This window comes from Coregonus clupeaformis, chromosome 23 (assembly GCF_020615455.1).
Source record: "Coregonus clupeaformis isolate EN_2021a chromosome 23, ASM2061545v1, whole genome shotgun sequence".
Classification (NCBI taxonomy): Eukaryota; Metazoa; Chordata; class Actinopteri; order Salmoniformes; family Salmonidae; genus Coregonus; species Coregonus clupeaformis.
Window position 1 is genome coordinate 10564585 of NC_059214.1, and position 15956 is coordinate 10580540.

Consider the following 15956-nt stretch of genomic DNA (forward strand, 5'->3'; position numbering starts at 1 on the left):
GAGAGGAGGATCCTATCAGCTTTCTATAGGCTTTCTCAACTTTCCTAATATTAAGCACATTGCTTCTCTTTACAACAGGAGTATAGCCTACCTGGCAGGCATGTGTAGTGTATTAGGATTATGGAATGTTGTTTATCACAATGTGAAAAGCGTCCTCCATTCGCTATTTAAGTGCATAGATGACATGTATTTTTTTCAACGCCCCTGTTTCGAGACAGGTGCATGATAATGGTCCATTCTAAATCAAAACAAGTTTCACACATATTATTTAGTATATGTAAAGACAAGATTAAATCAAGAATAGTGTGATGGGTGACAATATTAGCCTATCACTTGTGAATGATATACAGTGGGGGGAAAAAGTATTTAGGCAGCCACCAATTGTGCAAGTTCTCCCACTTAAAAAGATGAGAGAGGCCTGTAATTTTCATCATAGGTACACGTCAACTATGACAGACAAAATGAGAAAAAAAATCCTGAAAATCACATTGTAGGATTTTTAATGAATTTATTTGCAAATTATGGTGGAAAATAAGTATTTGGTCAATAACAAAAGTTTCTCAATACTTTGTTATATACCCTTTGTTGGCAATGACACAGGTCAAACGTTTTCTGTAAGTCTTCACAAGGTTTTCACACACTGTTGCTGGTATTTTGGCCCATTCCTCCATGCAGATCTCCTCTAGAGCAGTGATGTTTTGGGGCTGTCGCTGGGCAACACGGACTTTCAACTCCCTCCAAAGATTTTCTATGGGGTTGAGATCTGGAGATTGGCTAGGCCACTCCAGGACCTTGAAATGCTTCTTACGAAGCCACTCCTTCGTTGCCCGGGCGGTGTGTTTGGGATCATTGTCATGCTGAAAGACCCAGCCACGTTTCATCTTCAATGCCCTTGCTGATGGAAGGAGGTTTTCACTCAAAATCTCATGATACATGGCCCCATTCATTCTTTCCTTTACACGGATCAGTCGTCCTGGTCCCTTTGCAGAAAAACAGCCCCAAAGCATGGTGTTTCCACCCCCATGCTTCACAGTAGGTATGGTGTTCTTTGGATGCAACTCAGCATTCTTTGTCCTCCAAACACGCCGAGTTGAGTTTTTACCAAAAAGTTCTATTTTGGTTTCTTCTGACCATATGACATTCTCCCAATCCTCTTCTGGATCATCCAAATGCACTCTAGCAAACTTCAGACGGGCCTGGACATGTACTGGCTTAAGCAGTGGGACACGTCTGGCACTGCAGGATTTGAGTCCCTGGCGGCGTAGTGTGTTACTGATGGTAGGCTTTGTTACTTTGGTCCCAGCTCTCTGCAGGTCATTCACTAGGTCCCCCCGTGTGGTTCTGGGATTTTTGCTCACCGTTCTTGTGATCATTTTGACCCCACGGGGTGAGATCTTGCGTGGAGCCCCAGATCGAGGGAGATTATCAGTGGTCTTGTATGTCTTCCATTTCCTAATAATTGCTCCCACAGTTGATTTCTTCAAACCAAGCTGCTTACCTATTGCAGATTCAGTCTTCCCAGCCTGGTGCAGGTCTACAATTTTGTTTCTGGTGTCCTTTGACCCTAACCCTAACCCTTAGCTCTTTGGTCTTGGCCATAGTGGAGTTTGGAGTGTGACTGTTTGAGGTTGTGGACAGGTGTCTTTTATACTGATAACAAGTTCAAACAGGTGCCATTAATACAGGTAACGAGTGGAGGACAGAGGAGCCTCTTAAAGAAGAAGTTACAGGTCTGTGAGAGCTAGAAATCTTGCTTGTTTGTAGGTGACCAAATACTTATTTTCCACCATAATTTGCAAATAAATTCATTAAAAATCCTACAATGTGATTTTCTGGAAAACATTTTCTCATTTTGTCTGTCATAGTTGACGTGTACCTATGATGAAAATTACAGGCCGCTCATCTTTTTAAGTGGGAGAACTTGCACAATTGGTGGCTGACTAAATACTTTTTTTCCCCACTGTATATGGTCTCGAATCAGACCATATGCCAGGTCTGCCTGGCAAAGACAAATATATATGTATGTTGACCAAGTTTCATACACCACATAGAGGAGAGTGATTGAATTAGACCTTGAATTATGACGAACAGTTGTGTTGATTATAATCCTAGTGTCTGTCTGTATGTCAACATCTAGGGTGAGAGCAGACCAAGGCGTGAGAATGTGGACATCGCAAGATGCATGTTTCATGTCCGTGGTTGTGGCAGGGGAAGCTTTATCTCTGGTGAAAGTGCTGAATACATAGATTATGACCACATATTATTGACATTTGACTGGTTCTATACTTTCTAGAGTATAGTTAGGCAGGTGGCCTACACCTAAATTATAATCACTGCACTGAGTAGAGAAGAAAAACTGTGCTGTTTCATGCATAACTGGTATTTAAATGCTTTGCAACGGAGTGCCTTATTCAAACATGGAGTGCCTTTATAGAGTAAAGTCGTACCGTAAAAAAAACCCAAGTATGACAGCTGTGATGGAAACAGGAAGTTTTGGTACAATTTGATAAATGCAGACAGATAATTTGTTCGTTGGACATGGTGCGATCTTTTTGCCAGTAAAATTAATAATGCGAGAAATGGCAGTGGAAACGCCTTTATGCGCAAATATTGATATAATAACCATCATATCAAAGTTAACTTAGTCACGCAATGATACAGTATGTTGTGTGGTCCTCCCACTATGCCTCGGGAAACCATGCTGTTTATTGGGCTACAGATTAAATAAATGATGAACTTCACAGGGTGGTGAAAGTGCACAGTGATCTTTGATGCTCCTATCCAATAAATATTTAGGGTCTTATTCTGGTGACATGATGATCGATACTTGGCTGCCATTTGACAAATACAAATATTCTTGTTCTTATCCATAATAATCTCATCATGTAGACTAGCCTAACCGCACAGCCTACAGTGTGTGAAGCTGTTGGATCTGCAAGCTGTTGGCTAGAACGCATGTACCAAGACCAGAGTGGGCACATTTGCTATTTAACACAACCATTTTTGTAAAAAAACTAATCGGTAGAGTTGAAAATGCGATGGATTTTGTGTAGACTCAGTCATCATGCACTGATTTTGTATCTTCAACAAGTCCATTTGGTTGAAACACCACTGTTAGGAAAATGTTTTCTTTAAGCAGACTTTAGAATATTCACATGAAAATCTGTCGCCAATTGGATGGAAACCTAGCTATAGAATCCAATGTCAATTCAATCTCTCACATGCATTGAAGAAAACTGTTTAGAAACAGATCAATTCAACAGGAGACGGTAAAGTAGAAATGCAAAGTGCCTTAGAATACTTTGACCAATTACATCTCCTTATGCTCAGAAAGGTTAAAATAAATGAATTGTGCAGGACAGAGGACTGGGTATGATGTTGAAAGTTTCATTATGTTCCTTCAAATGTTATATCTCATATGCATTTAGGTTTGAACAGTTATGGCGTGACGTGTGGATGGACGTGTCAAACATATTTTACAATGTCCTACACAGTTTGGAAGATGAGGGCTCCCTTGACCCGTCAAACAGTGCGCACAGAATAGGTGAAGCCTATGTATTCCTCCCACACCTCCAAGCAGACCTAGACAGCTTTACCAATGGATGGGATAAACATTCCCTGCACACTGAGCAAAATCTGACCCCCATCCAGCAATGGGAAATGGGACAAGCACAGAATCCTGTCACCTTCCCTGGCAATGTGGCGGTATAGATTTAAAGGAGACACTATGAAAATGTAATTAGTCTTATCTGAAAAAAGGTGGTTGTTTGTAAATTAACATGATTTTTCATGTTTAGGATTTAAACAACTTGGACGGGGACTATGCCTGCCTCCCGGAGGAGTACGGCCAGGGAATTGTGGTCCCACCAGTGGAGTGCCCGCTGACAAGAGCAGGATATGACACTGCTCAGAGCAGCCATCGACCCAACCTCACAATCTCGAGACTATGGACAAGATATTTATGCATCTGTTTTGAACTAAGTGTTGCTACTTACTGAATGATCCTTATACCTCTGCTTTATACTGTCACAATGAATATCCGTCTAGTCCAGTAATTTTAAATTGCTGCAATGTTATGAATTGTGATCGCAGCGAAATGAGACCAATTGGCTGATTTTGATTGGTTACATGTCCCTTATATAGTGGGAGGTGATAATACAATCATATTGTTTACATAACAGTTATTTTATACAAGCAGCAATTCCAGAACACAATGGCCTTGTGTTAGGGTGCAGGCATACCAGGAGTCTATGAAAGGCATAACATCAGTCCAACACAGAACATATCCCTTGAGAAGTTACAACAGCTCACCCAAAATGTTGCCACCACACTATGGACAACAGAATCAATGTTTATTTAAATGACTAAAATGTAGTCTAAAACAGAAGTGTTTGAACACAAAAGAGCTGCAGTCATCATTAAATGTGAAAACTTTGAATTTACCTTCTCAAAAAAATGTTTTACTATATGGGAAGAGGTGATCATTTTGACAGAAATAAACCTTCAAATAGAAACAATCGACACTGAATGTCATGTGATACAATATGTAACGTAGAAACAAAACAAAAGTGATGCAATTAAGCATGTGGAGTAATGAGTAGGATTCTGTGTTGACATGTAAAAGTGATTACTTTTGATAACGCTTTATCTGGCTCACCAATGAAAACGCATTTGATATGTATGTTTGTGGATGATGCACCATGCTGCCTTGTTGACAACATGACTGACACGTCACGGGCCATAGGCCGGTGCCCTGCGGCTCAGCAAAATCGAACTATATAGTTAAGTAACGTATTCAGTGCTTAATTTGAGCCGGATCCTGCACCTCTCAGATTTGACTTTGTTCCGGCACCTATTTGCCCAGATCCGGTACCTCTCGCGGCATGATTTATAAATTATTTCACTGTTCGCACTGTAGACATTCTAATAAATGCGGTTTGCTGATGTCAACGTTGTGAACAGAGTGCCCCGTCGTGGCGGTGGGGTTATGGTATGGGCAGGCATATCTACGGACAACGAACACAATTGCATTTTATCGATGGCAATTTGAATGCACAAAAATACAGTGAAGAGACACTGAGGCCCATTTTTTTTTTTTTTTTTAAAGGTGACCAACAGATGCATATCTGTATTTCCAGACATGTGAAATCCATAGATTAGGGCCTAATGAATGTATTTCAATTGACTGATTTCCTCATATGAACTGTAACTCAGTAGAAATCTATGAAATTGTTACATGTTACATGTTTATACAATACATGTCATGGTATCAAGCAAGATTGGGTCGAGGCTTCAGGTATTGTTATGGGAATAGCTATTTAAGGTTGTCGCTGTTTTATATCACTCACTCAGGGCAAACCTTTTCCTACGGCTGGCAGTGGCTAGCTGTAACGTTACAGGCATGCAATCTTGCGATTCATTCCATTCCCCTTGATAGTCTGACATCAAAGCCAGCCAACTAATAAAACTAACGTACTTCAAAATTGTCAGTCACAGGTTAATAATGTACGAATATTAGAAAAGGATCTATCTAATACATTTAATGGCAAAACCATGTAACTACTTAGGTAAACATATTGTAACGACCCTGTATTGTGTTCTGTGTTCATGGATGTGTTATCGTTCTCATGGGTACTAGCAGGGGTTAAATATGCCAGGACAGATGGAAAGGTTGGGGGGGTATGATGGGTAATCCCGCGGGGTTTTGGAATGATTAAATAGGGGTTACGGTCTCATCTCTCTCTCTTCTGTTCGGGACCATTGATTTGACATGTTCTATTTGTGTATGTTCGAGGTTTAGCGGCGTGGGCTGTGGCCTGAACAATAGCCCATTCAGGAATAAACCTGTGTTCTGCCTGTACACCTGGTGCCCGTCTCTCTTTTACTTTATGACCCAGCTGGGTCATTACATTGGTGTCAGAAGTGCTTTCAACGACGGGATAGATCGAGATTAGGCGAGTTAGCTGTTTCAGTATAGGCCGTGGTTAGCTTTAGCGTGACTCGCATCTACGGGCAGGATGATCGGGGCGAGGCGGAAAGTTAAGGAAGAGTCGGACAAAGTGTCCGTTGTGGGCTCGGGTGTACCCGGTCGGGAGGGTCAGGCGATGACGGCTGTAGAAGAGCTGGAGAGCCACATGGCGGGAGTTAAATTGTCAGTCAGCAAGATGGCAGAACGGGCGGGTTTTCCTCCAAACCGCTCGACCAGAACAGACGTCACGGCGACGGAGATATCGACGTCACCGCGTGCGGAAATGGCTGGACCTCCTTATGTAAACAGAGATGGCAGCGCCCCTATTGCCATTAGCCACGGTAGCGGCTAAACTTCCAAAGTTCAATGGACAAGGTAAATGGGAAGTTTTTTTCACTCAATTCGAGTTGTTGGCTAGAGCCGGGAGGTGGTCTGACGAGACGAAAGGGTTACAGCTTGCCCTGAGCCTGGCAGAGGAGGCGTCGGAATGCCTGCTAACGCTAGCCCCGGACGAGAGGGGCGACTACGGTGCGCTAGTGGAGGCATTGGGGGTCCGTTTCGGCAGCGATGCACAGCCCAACTTGCTGCGGATTGAACTGAATAACAAAAAGAGACTTCAGGGGGAATCATTAAAGGCGTTGGCAAGTGATATTCTGAGCCTGACCAGGCGGGCTTATGCAAATATGCCGATTGGGGTGCAAGACGAGCTGGCACGGGACAGTTTTATTAGAGCGCTTTCCCCCACCGAACTGGGTAAGCATGTGCAGATGTCGGACCCAGCATCTCTGCGGGCTGCAGTGGAGATAGCCAGGAAGAGGGAGCTGATCTGGGGTGAGGGAGTGTGAGTGGAGGTTGCCAGTCAACCAGAGGTGAGAGCAGCGGCGGCCGGGTGCCGGGGGTCACCAAACCAGAGTGGGTCGACGAGTTGGGAGGGTTAGTCAAGACCGCTTCGCTTGTCATTGAGAAGGGCTCCAGACAACATCGCAGTGTCAGCTCAACTTCCATTGTCTGCTGGGGTTGTGGCCAGCCTGGCCACATTCAGCGGGAGTGTGGCAGATTCCCCAGTCAACAGGGAAACGACAGCGGGTTCTCGCAGAGGGGGCAGCGTGGCCCACCCCTCCGCCCCGAAACCACAGTAAGCAGAAGAGGTACCCAGCAGCGCAGGCAAGAGGGTGGGGACCTGCTTCCCCAGGGTGTGGCTGCCACCGTGTTTCCTAGTCCGGTAGTTGTGGTGGGACGTACCACCATTGGGGACTTCTGCAATGTCATCGTCAAGGTAGAGGGGGTGGAATGTTTGGCCCTGGTTGACACGGGCTCTACAGTAACCCTGGTGAGACCAGACATACTACCTGTTGGGGTGCGGGTGGAGCCGACCCTTGTCCAGCTACGGACTGTCACGGGGGAGCTAGCCCCCATGTTAGGGAAGTGTTGGTTGTCTGTGACTGTGGGGGGAGAACTGTGGGGTGTCCGGTGTGGGTAGCAGCGGTACAGGACCCTGTATACTGGGAATGGACTTTTGAAAAACTGTGGGGCTCAGTTGGACTTAGCTTCGGGCACTTTGAGGCTGTCGGGGGTCCCACAGTGGGAATGTCGCCTTGGGGAGGTCCAGCAGGGGGCAGGGCTGTCCCTCCGTCTTCCTCCAAGCTTGCCGAAACTCCACTGGTCGTCCCGGCTGCTCCCTTGGTCGTTGTGCCATCCCAGCAGCTGTCTCCGGCGGCAACGACCACTTCACTCCCCATAATGGTGCAAGCACAGGCATCCCAGTAGCCCAAAACACACTGGCTCCTTCACCCCATCAGCCCGACGGGGGAAGGAGGAAGTTATCGACGCCGTTGAGGCTGTGTGGCTGAAAAACTGTCAAGGTCTGGATGAGAGACAACAGAGACAGTTAAAGCAGCTGCTGTTTGACTTTAAAGATAGCTTCGCTTGGGGGGAAGATGAGGTAGGGCAAACGCACCTGGTTCAGCACGACATCGACACTGGGGACAACCAACCCATTAAAATTCGCCCCGTCGCATTCCCCTTGCCAAGAGGGAAGCAGCAGCCACAGCTATTGCTGACATGTTGCGGGCGGATTTCATTGAGCCATCAGATAGCCCATGGTCCGCGCCGGTCGTCATGGTGCCTAAGAAAGGGGGTAAACTTAGGTTTTGTGCGGACTACAGGGGTCTAAATTCTGTCACCACTAAAGACGCTTACCCCCATACCGAGGATCGATGAGTCGCTAGACCACGTCAGAGGGTCCTCGTGGTTCTCTTCCCTTGATCTGCGCAGTGGCTACTGGCAGGTGCCCCTCTCGCCTGGGGCACGTGAAAAACGGCCTTCTCCACGGATAGGGGCCATTGGCAGTTCAAGGTGCTGTGCTTCGGGCTTTGTAATGCTCCTGCCACCTTTGAGAGGCTCATGGACAGAGTGCTGGCGGGGTTCCGAGAGACGAGTGTGTCGTGTACCTAGACGACATATTGGTGCACGGCACATCGTTTGAGGGGGCACTGGGGGCACTTAGGCGAGTGCTGGAGAGGATCTCGGGGCGGGGCTAAAATTACACCCGGAAAAGTGCCATTTCATGCAAAGGGAGGTGGCGTTCCTGGGTCATCGGCTGGGTGGTGAGGGTATCAGCACGATGCCAGACAAGGTGGAGGCTGTGAGGGGGGTGGCCAATTCCAAGTGGAAAAAAAGAGGTTAAGAGCTTCCTGGGTCTGGCATCCTACTATCGTAGGGTTTGTGAAAGGGTTTGCGGGGATAGCAGCTCCTTTGAACCACCTTCTCAAGAAGGACACTGTTTTTCAGTGGACCGAAGAGCACCAGCGGGCGTTTGAGGCCCTCAAACGTGCCCTGGTGGAGGCCCCTGTCCTGTCCTCACCAGACCCGAACCGTCCGTTTATCCTGGACACCGACGCAAGCAATGAGGGCTTGGGGGCTGTGCTGGCTCAGCGTGGTTCTGACGGGAGCACGTAGTAGCTTATTACAGCAGAACTTTTGATAAGGCTGAAAAACGCTACTGCGTGACAAGGAGGGGAGCTTTTGGCTGTCGTGGCAGCAGTACGCCATTTCAAGTACTACCTGGGGGCCTGCCGTTTGTGGTGCGGACGGATCACTCCGCCCTGCAGTGGCTTCTCTCCTTCAAGGAGCCAGAGGGTCAGATCGCCCGCTGGTTGGAGGAGCTGCAACCCCTACGACTTCCAGGTGGAGCACAGGGCCGGCCTTCGCCACAGCAATGCAGACGCCTTGTCCCGTCGCCCCGTGTGCTGAGGACGGCTGTGGGTACTGCGCCAAACGGGTGGAGCGAGAGAGGGAACTGTGCATGGAGGAGGGAGTCACCGCCACGGTGAGTCAGCTGAGGGTGACAGAGTGCCGGGAGCTTGAGGCTGTGGACGTTGGGGAGTGGAGGCGTCGCCAGGAGGAGGACGCAGAGCTGCGTCCTGTGCTGGGGTGGGTGGAAGAGGGAAGACGACCGCCATGGGGGGGAAGTAGCCCCTCTATCACCAGTCACCAAAGGACTCTGGGCTAAATTCTCAGTCCTTAGAGTGGCTGAGGGAGTGCTCCAGAGGGGGTGGAAAAAGCCAGCTACTGGAGAAATGACGTGGCAGGTAGTGGTTCCCAAAAGGCTGCAAGGGAGCGTGTTACAGCAGCTTCACGGGGAGTAGGCGCAGGGCATTTTGGGGTCTCCAAAACGTTAAAGCGCGTACGTAAAGGCTTCTATTGGGCCAGGCACAGGAGGGATGTGGAGGACTTTTGCAGGCAGTGCGATGAGTGTGCTGCTAAGAAAGGACCTCCAGGTCAGTCACACGCCCTCCTACAACAATTCCCAGTAGGGGAGCCCATGGAGAGACTGGGGGGTAGACATAGTTGGACCGTTTCCAACCACAGACAGCGGTAACAGGTGGATTCTAACTGCTATGGACTACTTCACCAAGTGGCCAGAGGCTTACGCTCTCCCAGACCAGGAGGCAGAAACAGTAGCTGATGCATTGGTAGGGGGAATAATCAGTCGGTTCGGGGTGCCACAGTCTATACACAGCGACCAGGGGAGAAACTTTGAGTCACGGGTGTTCTCAGAGTTGTGTAGACGGTTAGGCGCGGAGAAGACGCGCACTACTCCGCTTCACCCCCAGAGTGATGGGCTGGTGGAAAGATTTAACAGAACATTAGCACAACAGCTGGCTATCGTTACCTCAAAACACCAGAGAGATTGGGACACCCACTTACCGTTTATTCTTATGGCATGTAGGTCGGCTGTTCAGGAATCGACTGCGTGCTCCCCAGCGCTACTAATGTTAGGTCGTGAGTTGCGCACCCCAGCCGAACTGACGTTTGGCCACCCTCCTGATAACGACGACGGGGTTTTTGCCTGGCCCGAACTATGTTCGTCGACTGCAGAACCGGGTTAGAAGCGGCTCACACCTTCGCAAGAGAGCAACTCGAGAACGCAGGAATGCGCCAAAAGCGCCACTATGACTCACGCGCGAGGGGGAGGCACTTTGGAGCGGGAGAACGCGTGTGGCTTCACAACCCCACGCGCAAGAAGGGGCGGTGCCCAAAGCTGGACAGTGCCTGGGTGGGGCCGTGCCTGGTGATAGAGAGAGTGGGGGAGGTGACGTACCGGGTGGAGGTTCCCCACGGGGCAGGAGGGTGGTGGTCCACCGGGACCGATTGGCGCCCCTACAGAGGGAGGAAAACGGTAGGGAATGGAAGTGAGGACTCTGATGTGAGCACACGGGGACAGTCTAGCGAGGAGACTCTAGTGCAAGCTGAGCCTGGGACGGGGGCTGCCTCTTCGGGGGTGCTGGAAATGACATTGGGGCAGATGAGTGTTCTGGGGGTCCACCAGTGAGAGTCAAGGGGAGGCACAAGAGACTGATGCGACCTCCGGGTCGCTTTTAAGGATTTTGTTTTGTAACCCTAGGGGCTAGGGTTTAGAAAGGGGGCTATGTAACGACCCTGTATTGTGTTCTGTGTTCATGGATGTGTTATCGTTCTCATGGGTACTAGCAGGGGTTAAATATGCCAGGACAGATGGAAAGGTTGGGGGGGTATGATGGGTAATCCCGCGGGGTTTTGGAATGATTAAATAGGGGTTACGGTCTCATCTCTCTCTCTTCTGTTCGGGACCATTGATTTGACATGTTCTATTTGTGTATGTTCGAGGTTTAGCGGCGTGGGCTGTGGCCTGAACAATAGCCCATTCAGGAATAAACCTGTGTTCTGCCTGTACACCTGGTGCCCGTCTCTCTTTTACTTTATGACCCAGCTGGGTCATTACAATATGAATTACCTGTTGCCGAAAGTTCGGTGTTGGTAACGTTAACTGGTTAGACATGTTCAGAACATGGGGAAAGAGTTGGCGTGTAGTGGTGAAGTCAGACCGTCTGTTTAAGAAACCAATATAAAAATATCCTGTATATTATGTTAATTGTTTGAGTTAAGATGAACCGTCACTCCAAAACTAGTGGACCAATGGAGACTCATTGTCTACGCCTCCCTCTAAACCCCGCTCTTCACGATTTTTTTGCCAAAACTCGCAATTGAAAATACTGTCAGTGAAGGCAAAGAAACAGATATAGAAAGCGAAGATATGAGTAACGTAACCAAAAAGGTAGTAAATGCAGGCAAGAGCGTAGGCAAAATTGTTTCAATAGGATTGATTGTTGGGAAAGTTGAACTGAAAACGATTTTTGCATAGAATTATTTGCTTGCAAGTTTTGGGGTTTTGCTTTTGATATCATTATTTTAGTTTACAATTATATACATTTTGCTTTGAATTGTTTGGTTTTTGACTTCAACATCCATTACTTCACCCTTCCTCGAAAATATCATGTTTACATTTTCAACTTTTTTTAATGTTTACGATTTATTTTATTTTAAATTCAATACATATGCCGTGATTATTCAGTGCTCCTGAATGCTCCGGCCCAAGTCAAGCACCATAGACCCGCAACGTATAGGCTAAATAGAGACGTTTCTTTGCTGGCGTTCTATAAGAACTCCCCCTTGTTCTACCAACAATTTGCGCGCGTCGCTCTCGTGCGGCAATGTTTGTAAACACAGAAAGGGGTCTATTGGTAGCTCTCCAAGAAAAGGGTTTAGAGCAGGGGTGTCAAACGTCCGGCCCGCGGGCCGGATCAGGCCCGCAAACGGGTTTAATCCGGCCCGCGAGATGATTTTGTAAAGTATAAAAATGAGCTACAATTTTTCAATAAAATAAACTGCTGTTCCAATTGTGTCCACTGGATGGCGCAATAGCAATTGTGTTAAGCAAGCAAACTGTTTATACCGGGGCAGAGCAAATAGGTCAAGCAAGTGCAGCCAGTCCGGATGAGCTACTTTGTTTTGCCCGCGATATTTATTACGGCTTCTACTTTTAACATTATGTGCTTTGGCACCCTCATTGCCCCAATATGTCTCTGTCAAAAAAGAGAAAAGTGGACGCAGAGTGTTCCAAGAAAAATTGTCATCCTTCTATTTATTCACGGAATTGAATGGGAAAGCTGTATGTTGCAGTGCTGAAAGAATATAACCTTCGTCGCCACTATGTGAGTCTTCATGCCGACAAATATGACAACTTTCAAGGACAGCGGAGAAGAGAGAAGGTGAATGAACTGTTGGTGGGTCTGAAGAAACAGCAGTCTGTGTTTACTCACAGCCGAGACATCAGTGACGCTGCAGTGAAAGCTAGCTACCTCATTGCTAATGAAATCGCAGTGGCTTCAAAACCATTTAGTGAGGGTGAATTTGTAAAAACATGCATGATGAAGGCAGCAGAGATTGTGTGCCCTGAAAAGCACCAGGCTTTTGCAAATATCAGCCTGACAAGAAACACAGTTGCAGACAGGATTTTCGATCTTTCAGTGGATTTGGACAGCCAGTTCAAGCAAAAAGTAAAGTCATTTATTGCGTTTTCGGTTGCAATTGATGAAAGCACGGACATTACAGATGTTGCACAACTGGCCATTTTCATCCGCGGAGTTGATGACACATTGACCGTCACCGAGGAGTTCGTGGAGTTGGTGCCGATGACAGATACAACGACAGCAGCTGATATTTTCACTGCACTCGTCGGCGCGCTGGACAGGGTCGGAGTGGACTGGTCCCGCGCTGTCAGCCTGGCTACAGATGGTGCGCCCTCAATGATCGGGAAAAAAGCAGGCGTTGTGACAAAGTTCAGAGAGAAAGTGCAATCTGCAAATGGAGGACGTGAGCTAAATTGAGTTTGACACCCTTGGTTTAGAGCCTGTACTAGAAGCACTCAGGCTGCGGTTACACAAAGCAACTTTAACGCAATTTTAGTTGCAGTTGCAAGTGACATCCTCTCATGCAGTTTTGCTGTTACATGAAGCAACTCAAACGCGATTAAAATGGCATGCAACTGGCAATCAAATTGAAGCTGCTTGTTTGAGAATTCCAAACTCACCCCATGTCATCTGCTGCATTACGTCGTGGTTTCACAAATTATTTGTTTATCCAACCGTTTGATTATTGTAACAGAGATTTGGGCTCACTTCGAAATTACATTTATTGACTGCTAAACCATGTACACAAATATGCATACATCTTGTTTTGATGGGCTGTTGCTGCAACTAGTTGCACAAAGTTGAAAAGTTTCAACTGGATGCAACCAAGCTGCAGATGAGTTACTTATTAGTTGCAGGGGGTCGTTTCATGAAGCAATCAAGAAGCAACTCAGTTGCAAGCAACTAGAATTGAATGCAAGTTGCATCCTGTAATGGCAACCATACAATCGCCCTCATTGGCTTAAAAAGAATGGACTGGCGGTCTGCACTGTTGCATTTACATAGCAGACGCTCTTATCCAGAGCGACTTACAGATAGTGAGTGCATACATTTTCATACTGTTCTTCAAGCAAATGCGATTTTGTTGAAATTGTTAAAAGTAGTCCTTGTGCATAGATTTGCATGGGTTGTTTAACTTTGCAATCATTCGTTTTTGTTTGGCATACATTTTTAAGTGAAAAATCTGAGTCTCAGCGTAATTCTGTTATAATGGAATTGCCCTGTAGCCTCCAGTACAGGAATGGGCGTGGTTGAGATGAGGAGACATGACGCGTCGCTTCCTTAGCAACCAGACTGGCAAGTGGCAACAGCTCGCTATCCGAAACGCTGAAACCAAAGGAGAAATATACTTATTTGGCTGATTTTAGCTATGAAAGAAACCAGATAACGCCACATTTTATGGGCATACAATTGTTAGATACTTGTATAAAAAAAAAGAAAAAAAAAAGTTATTAGCTAGCTTTGCAAAGAAGGGAGGAACATGCAGGTTTCTTAGTTGTAGCGTTTTGCGAAAATTATGTGGTGACAATATTTTATGTGCCGCTAACGTTGCTACGTTACTTCCTCTAACTAACGTTAGCTGACTTCGACCAGTTCTTCAAACAGTTTACAAAAGTTAAATTTTTTTAAATAGGGCAATCACTAGTATGAAGAGGTAAACAGCATTTCTTTACATTCTTCAACATGGAAGCTCAGGTGAGTTTGCTCTAACGTGACCCACATAATAGCTAAATTACTAAAGTTAACTAAAATCTCCAAGATTCTGACAGCATTAACGTTAGCCTAACCCTGCGCAATGCCACTTTGTTTGGGAAACTGAGGATGGCAATGGAATATCATATTAACAATGACCAGCAGGAACAGCTAACCCATTCATAGATTTACCCACTGGGCACACCACATTATTTCAACGTGGATAATTGGGTAATATTTGGCTGAGACGTTGGTAAATTTGATTTAACCTATATTCACCCACTCAAAAAGACAGCCACAAGTTAGTTGAATGTCCAATGTCACTATGCTTTCAACCATCTAAAAGCACAACCAAATTCCAATGGAAAAACAGTCAGATTTTTGGTTTAGTTGTCACCCAAATGTCTAGCACATCAAAGTTCAAATGGGAATACAATGTCAGAGATTTGTTTTATTTATACAACATATGAATGTGTTATCAGTGTGCTTAATCTAATAGCAGAACCAAATGACCTGGATAGAAATTGAGATTACATTAAAAGTACATGGTGCAAGTGATTAATGCCGTTCGAGATTCTGTGCAGATTACAGCAATTGTGAAGATCTCCACAGACTTGCTACGACCTATGCATGCTATCTTGAACATGCACACATCATATGATTAATTGAGAAGACATTTATAGTTATAGTAACCTCAATTTGGCAGTGGATGTTACTCATTTTAAGGTTGAATGTTACATTTTTTTTTTTTTTAGGTAGCCTTAACTTATTTACTGCATTGCAAAATAAATATTGAATTGTGTTTGGTTGACAACGCAACCAAATATCAACATTTAGCAATTAGTTCCATCTGAACCACTGGCTTAATCCCATTCTTTAACTTTTTGGTTGAGATGGAGAAATGAATCCAACATATAATTAGTTAACTTCACGACAAGTTAATAGGCTATTTATTGTATTTCAAAAGTGATAGTGAATTGTTTGGTTGTCAATGCAACCAAATATCAACATTTTAAGGAGATTTATCTTCTGCTTGGATAGTTCCATCTGTGCCACTGACTTAGTCTGGCTTTAATTTCAGTTTGTCTACCAATTCATATGTTAAATTGTCTATGGTTGTCAATGGTTGTCTATGTACAAATGTGGTTACCATGATGACATAATCCTGTGGTTGAAATTTAATCCTGACAACAATTTACGTTGATGACTTTTTGCAAATCCAATGTATTTTCCACGTAGATTCCATGTCACAATACATTGACAAATTACATTGAAACAACGTTGATTCAACCATTTTGTGCCAAGTGGGTAAACTAGGCCTACCTTTAGCGCCTTCTGATAGTATCTTCTGGCCGGAGGAGTTTTGTTAAGAGCGCCGACCCTTGCTCTGAACATTAACACGCATCACTTGCGGTACGGTTTTGGAAATATAAGGTCGGAACGTATCTTTTATTTCAGCGAGAAATAATTTTCTAAAATAAAGGTCACATTTCTACATACCTTTA

At 45.7% G+C, this 15956-nt stretch overlaps 1 protein-coding gene across 3 annotated transcripts in view; it reads left to right on the forward strand.

Moving 5' to 3' along the window:
• Positions 1–14069: 14069 nt before the first annotated feature.
• Positions 14070–15956, forward strand: part of dnah7 (dynein, axonemal, heavy chain 7) — a 222361-nt gene continuing 220474 nt past the window's right edge. For all 3 annotated transcript variants that reach the window (XM_045206528.1, XM_045206529.1, XM_045206530.1), the window contains exon 1: positions 14070–14454. In XM_045206528.1, the coding sequence (XP_045062463.1) occupies positions 14443–14454 (12 nt within the window). In that variant the 5' untranslated portion in view covers positions 14070–14442. The remainder of the gene's footprint in view (positions 14455–15956) is intronic.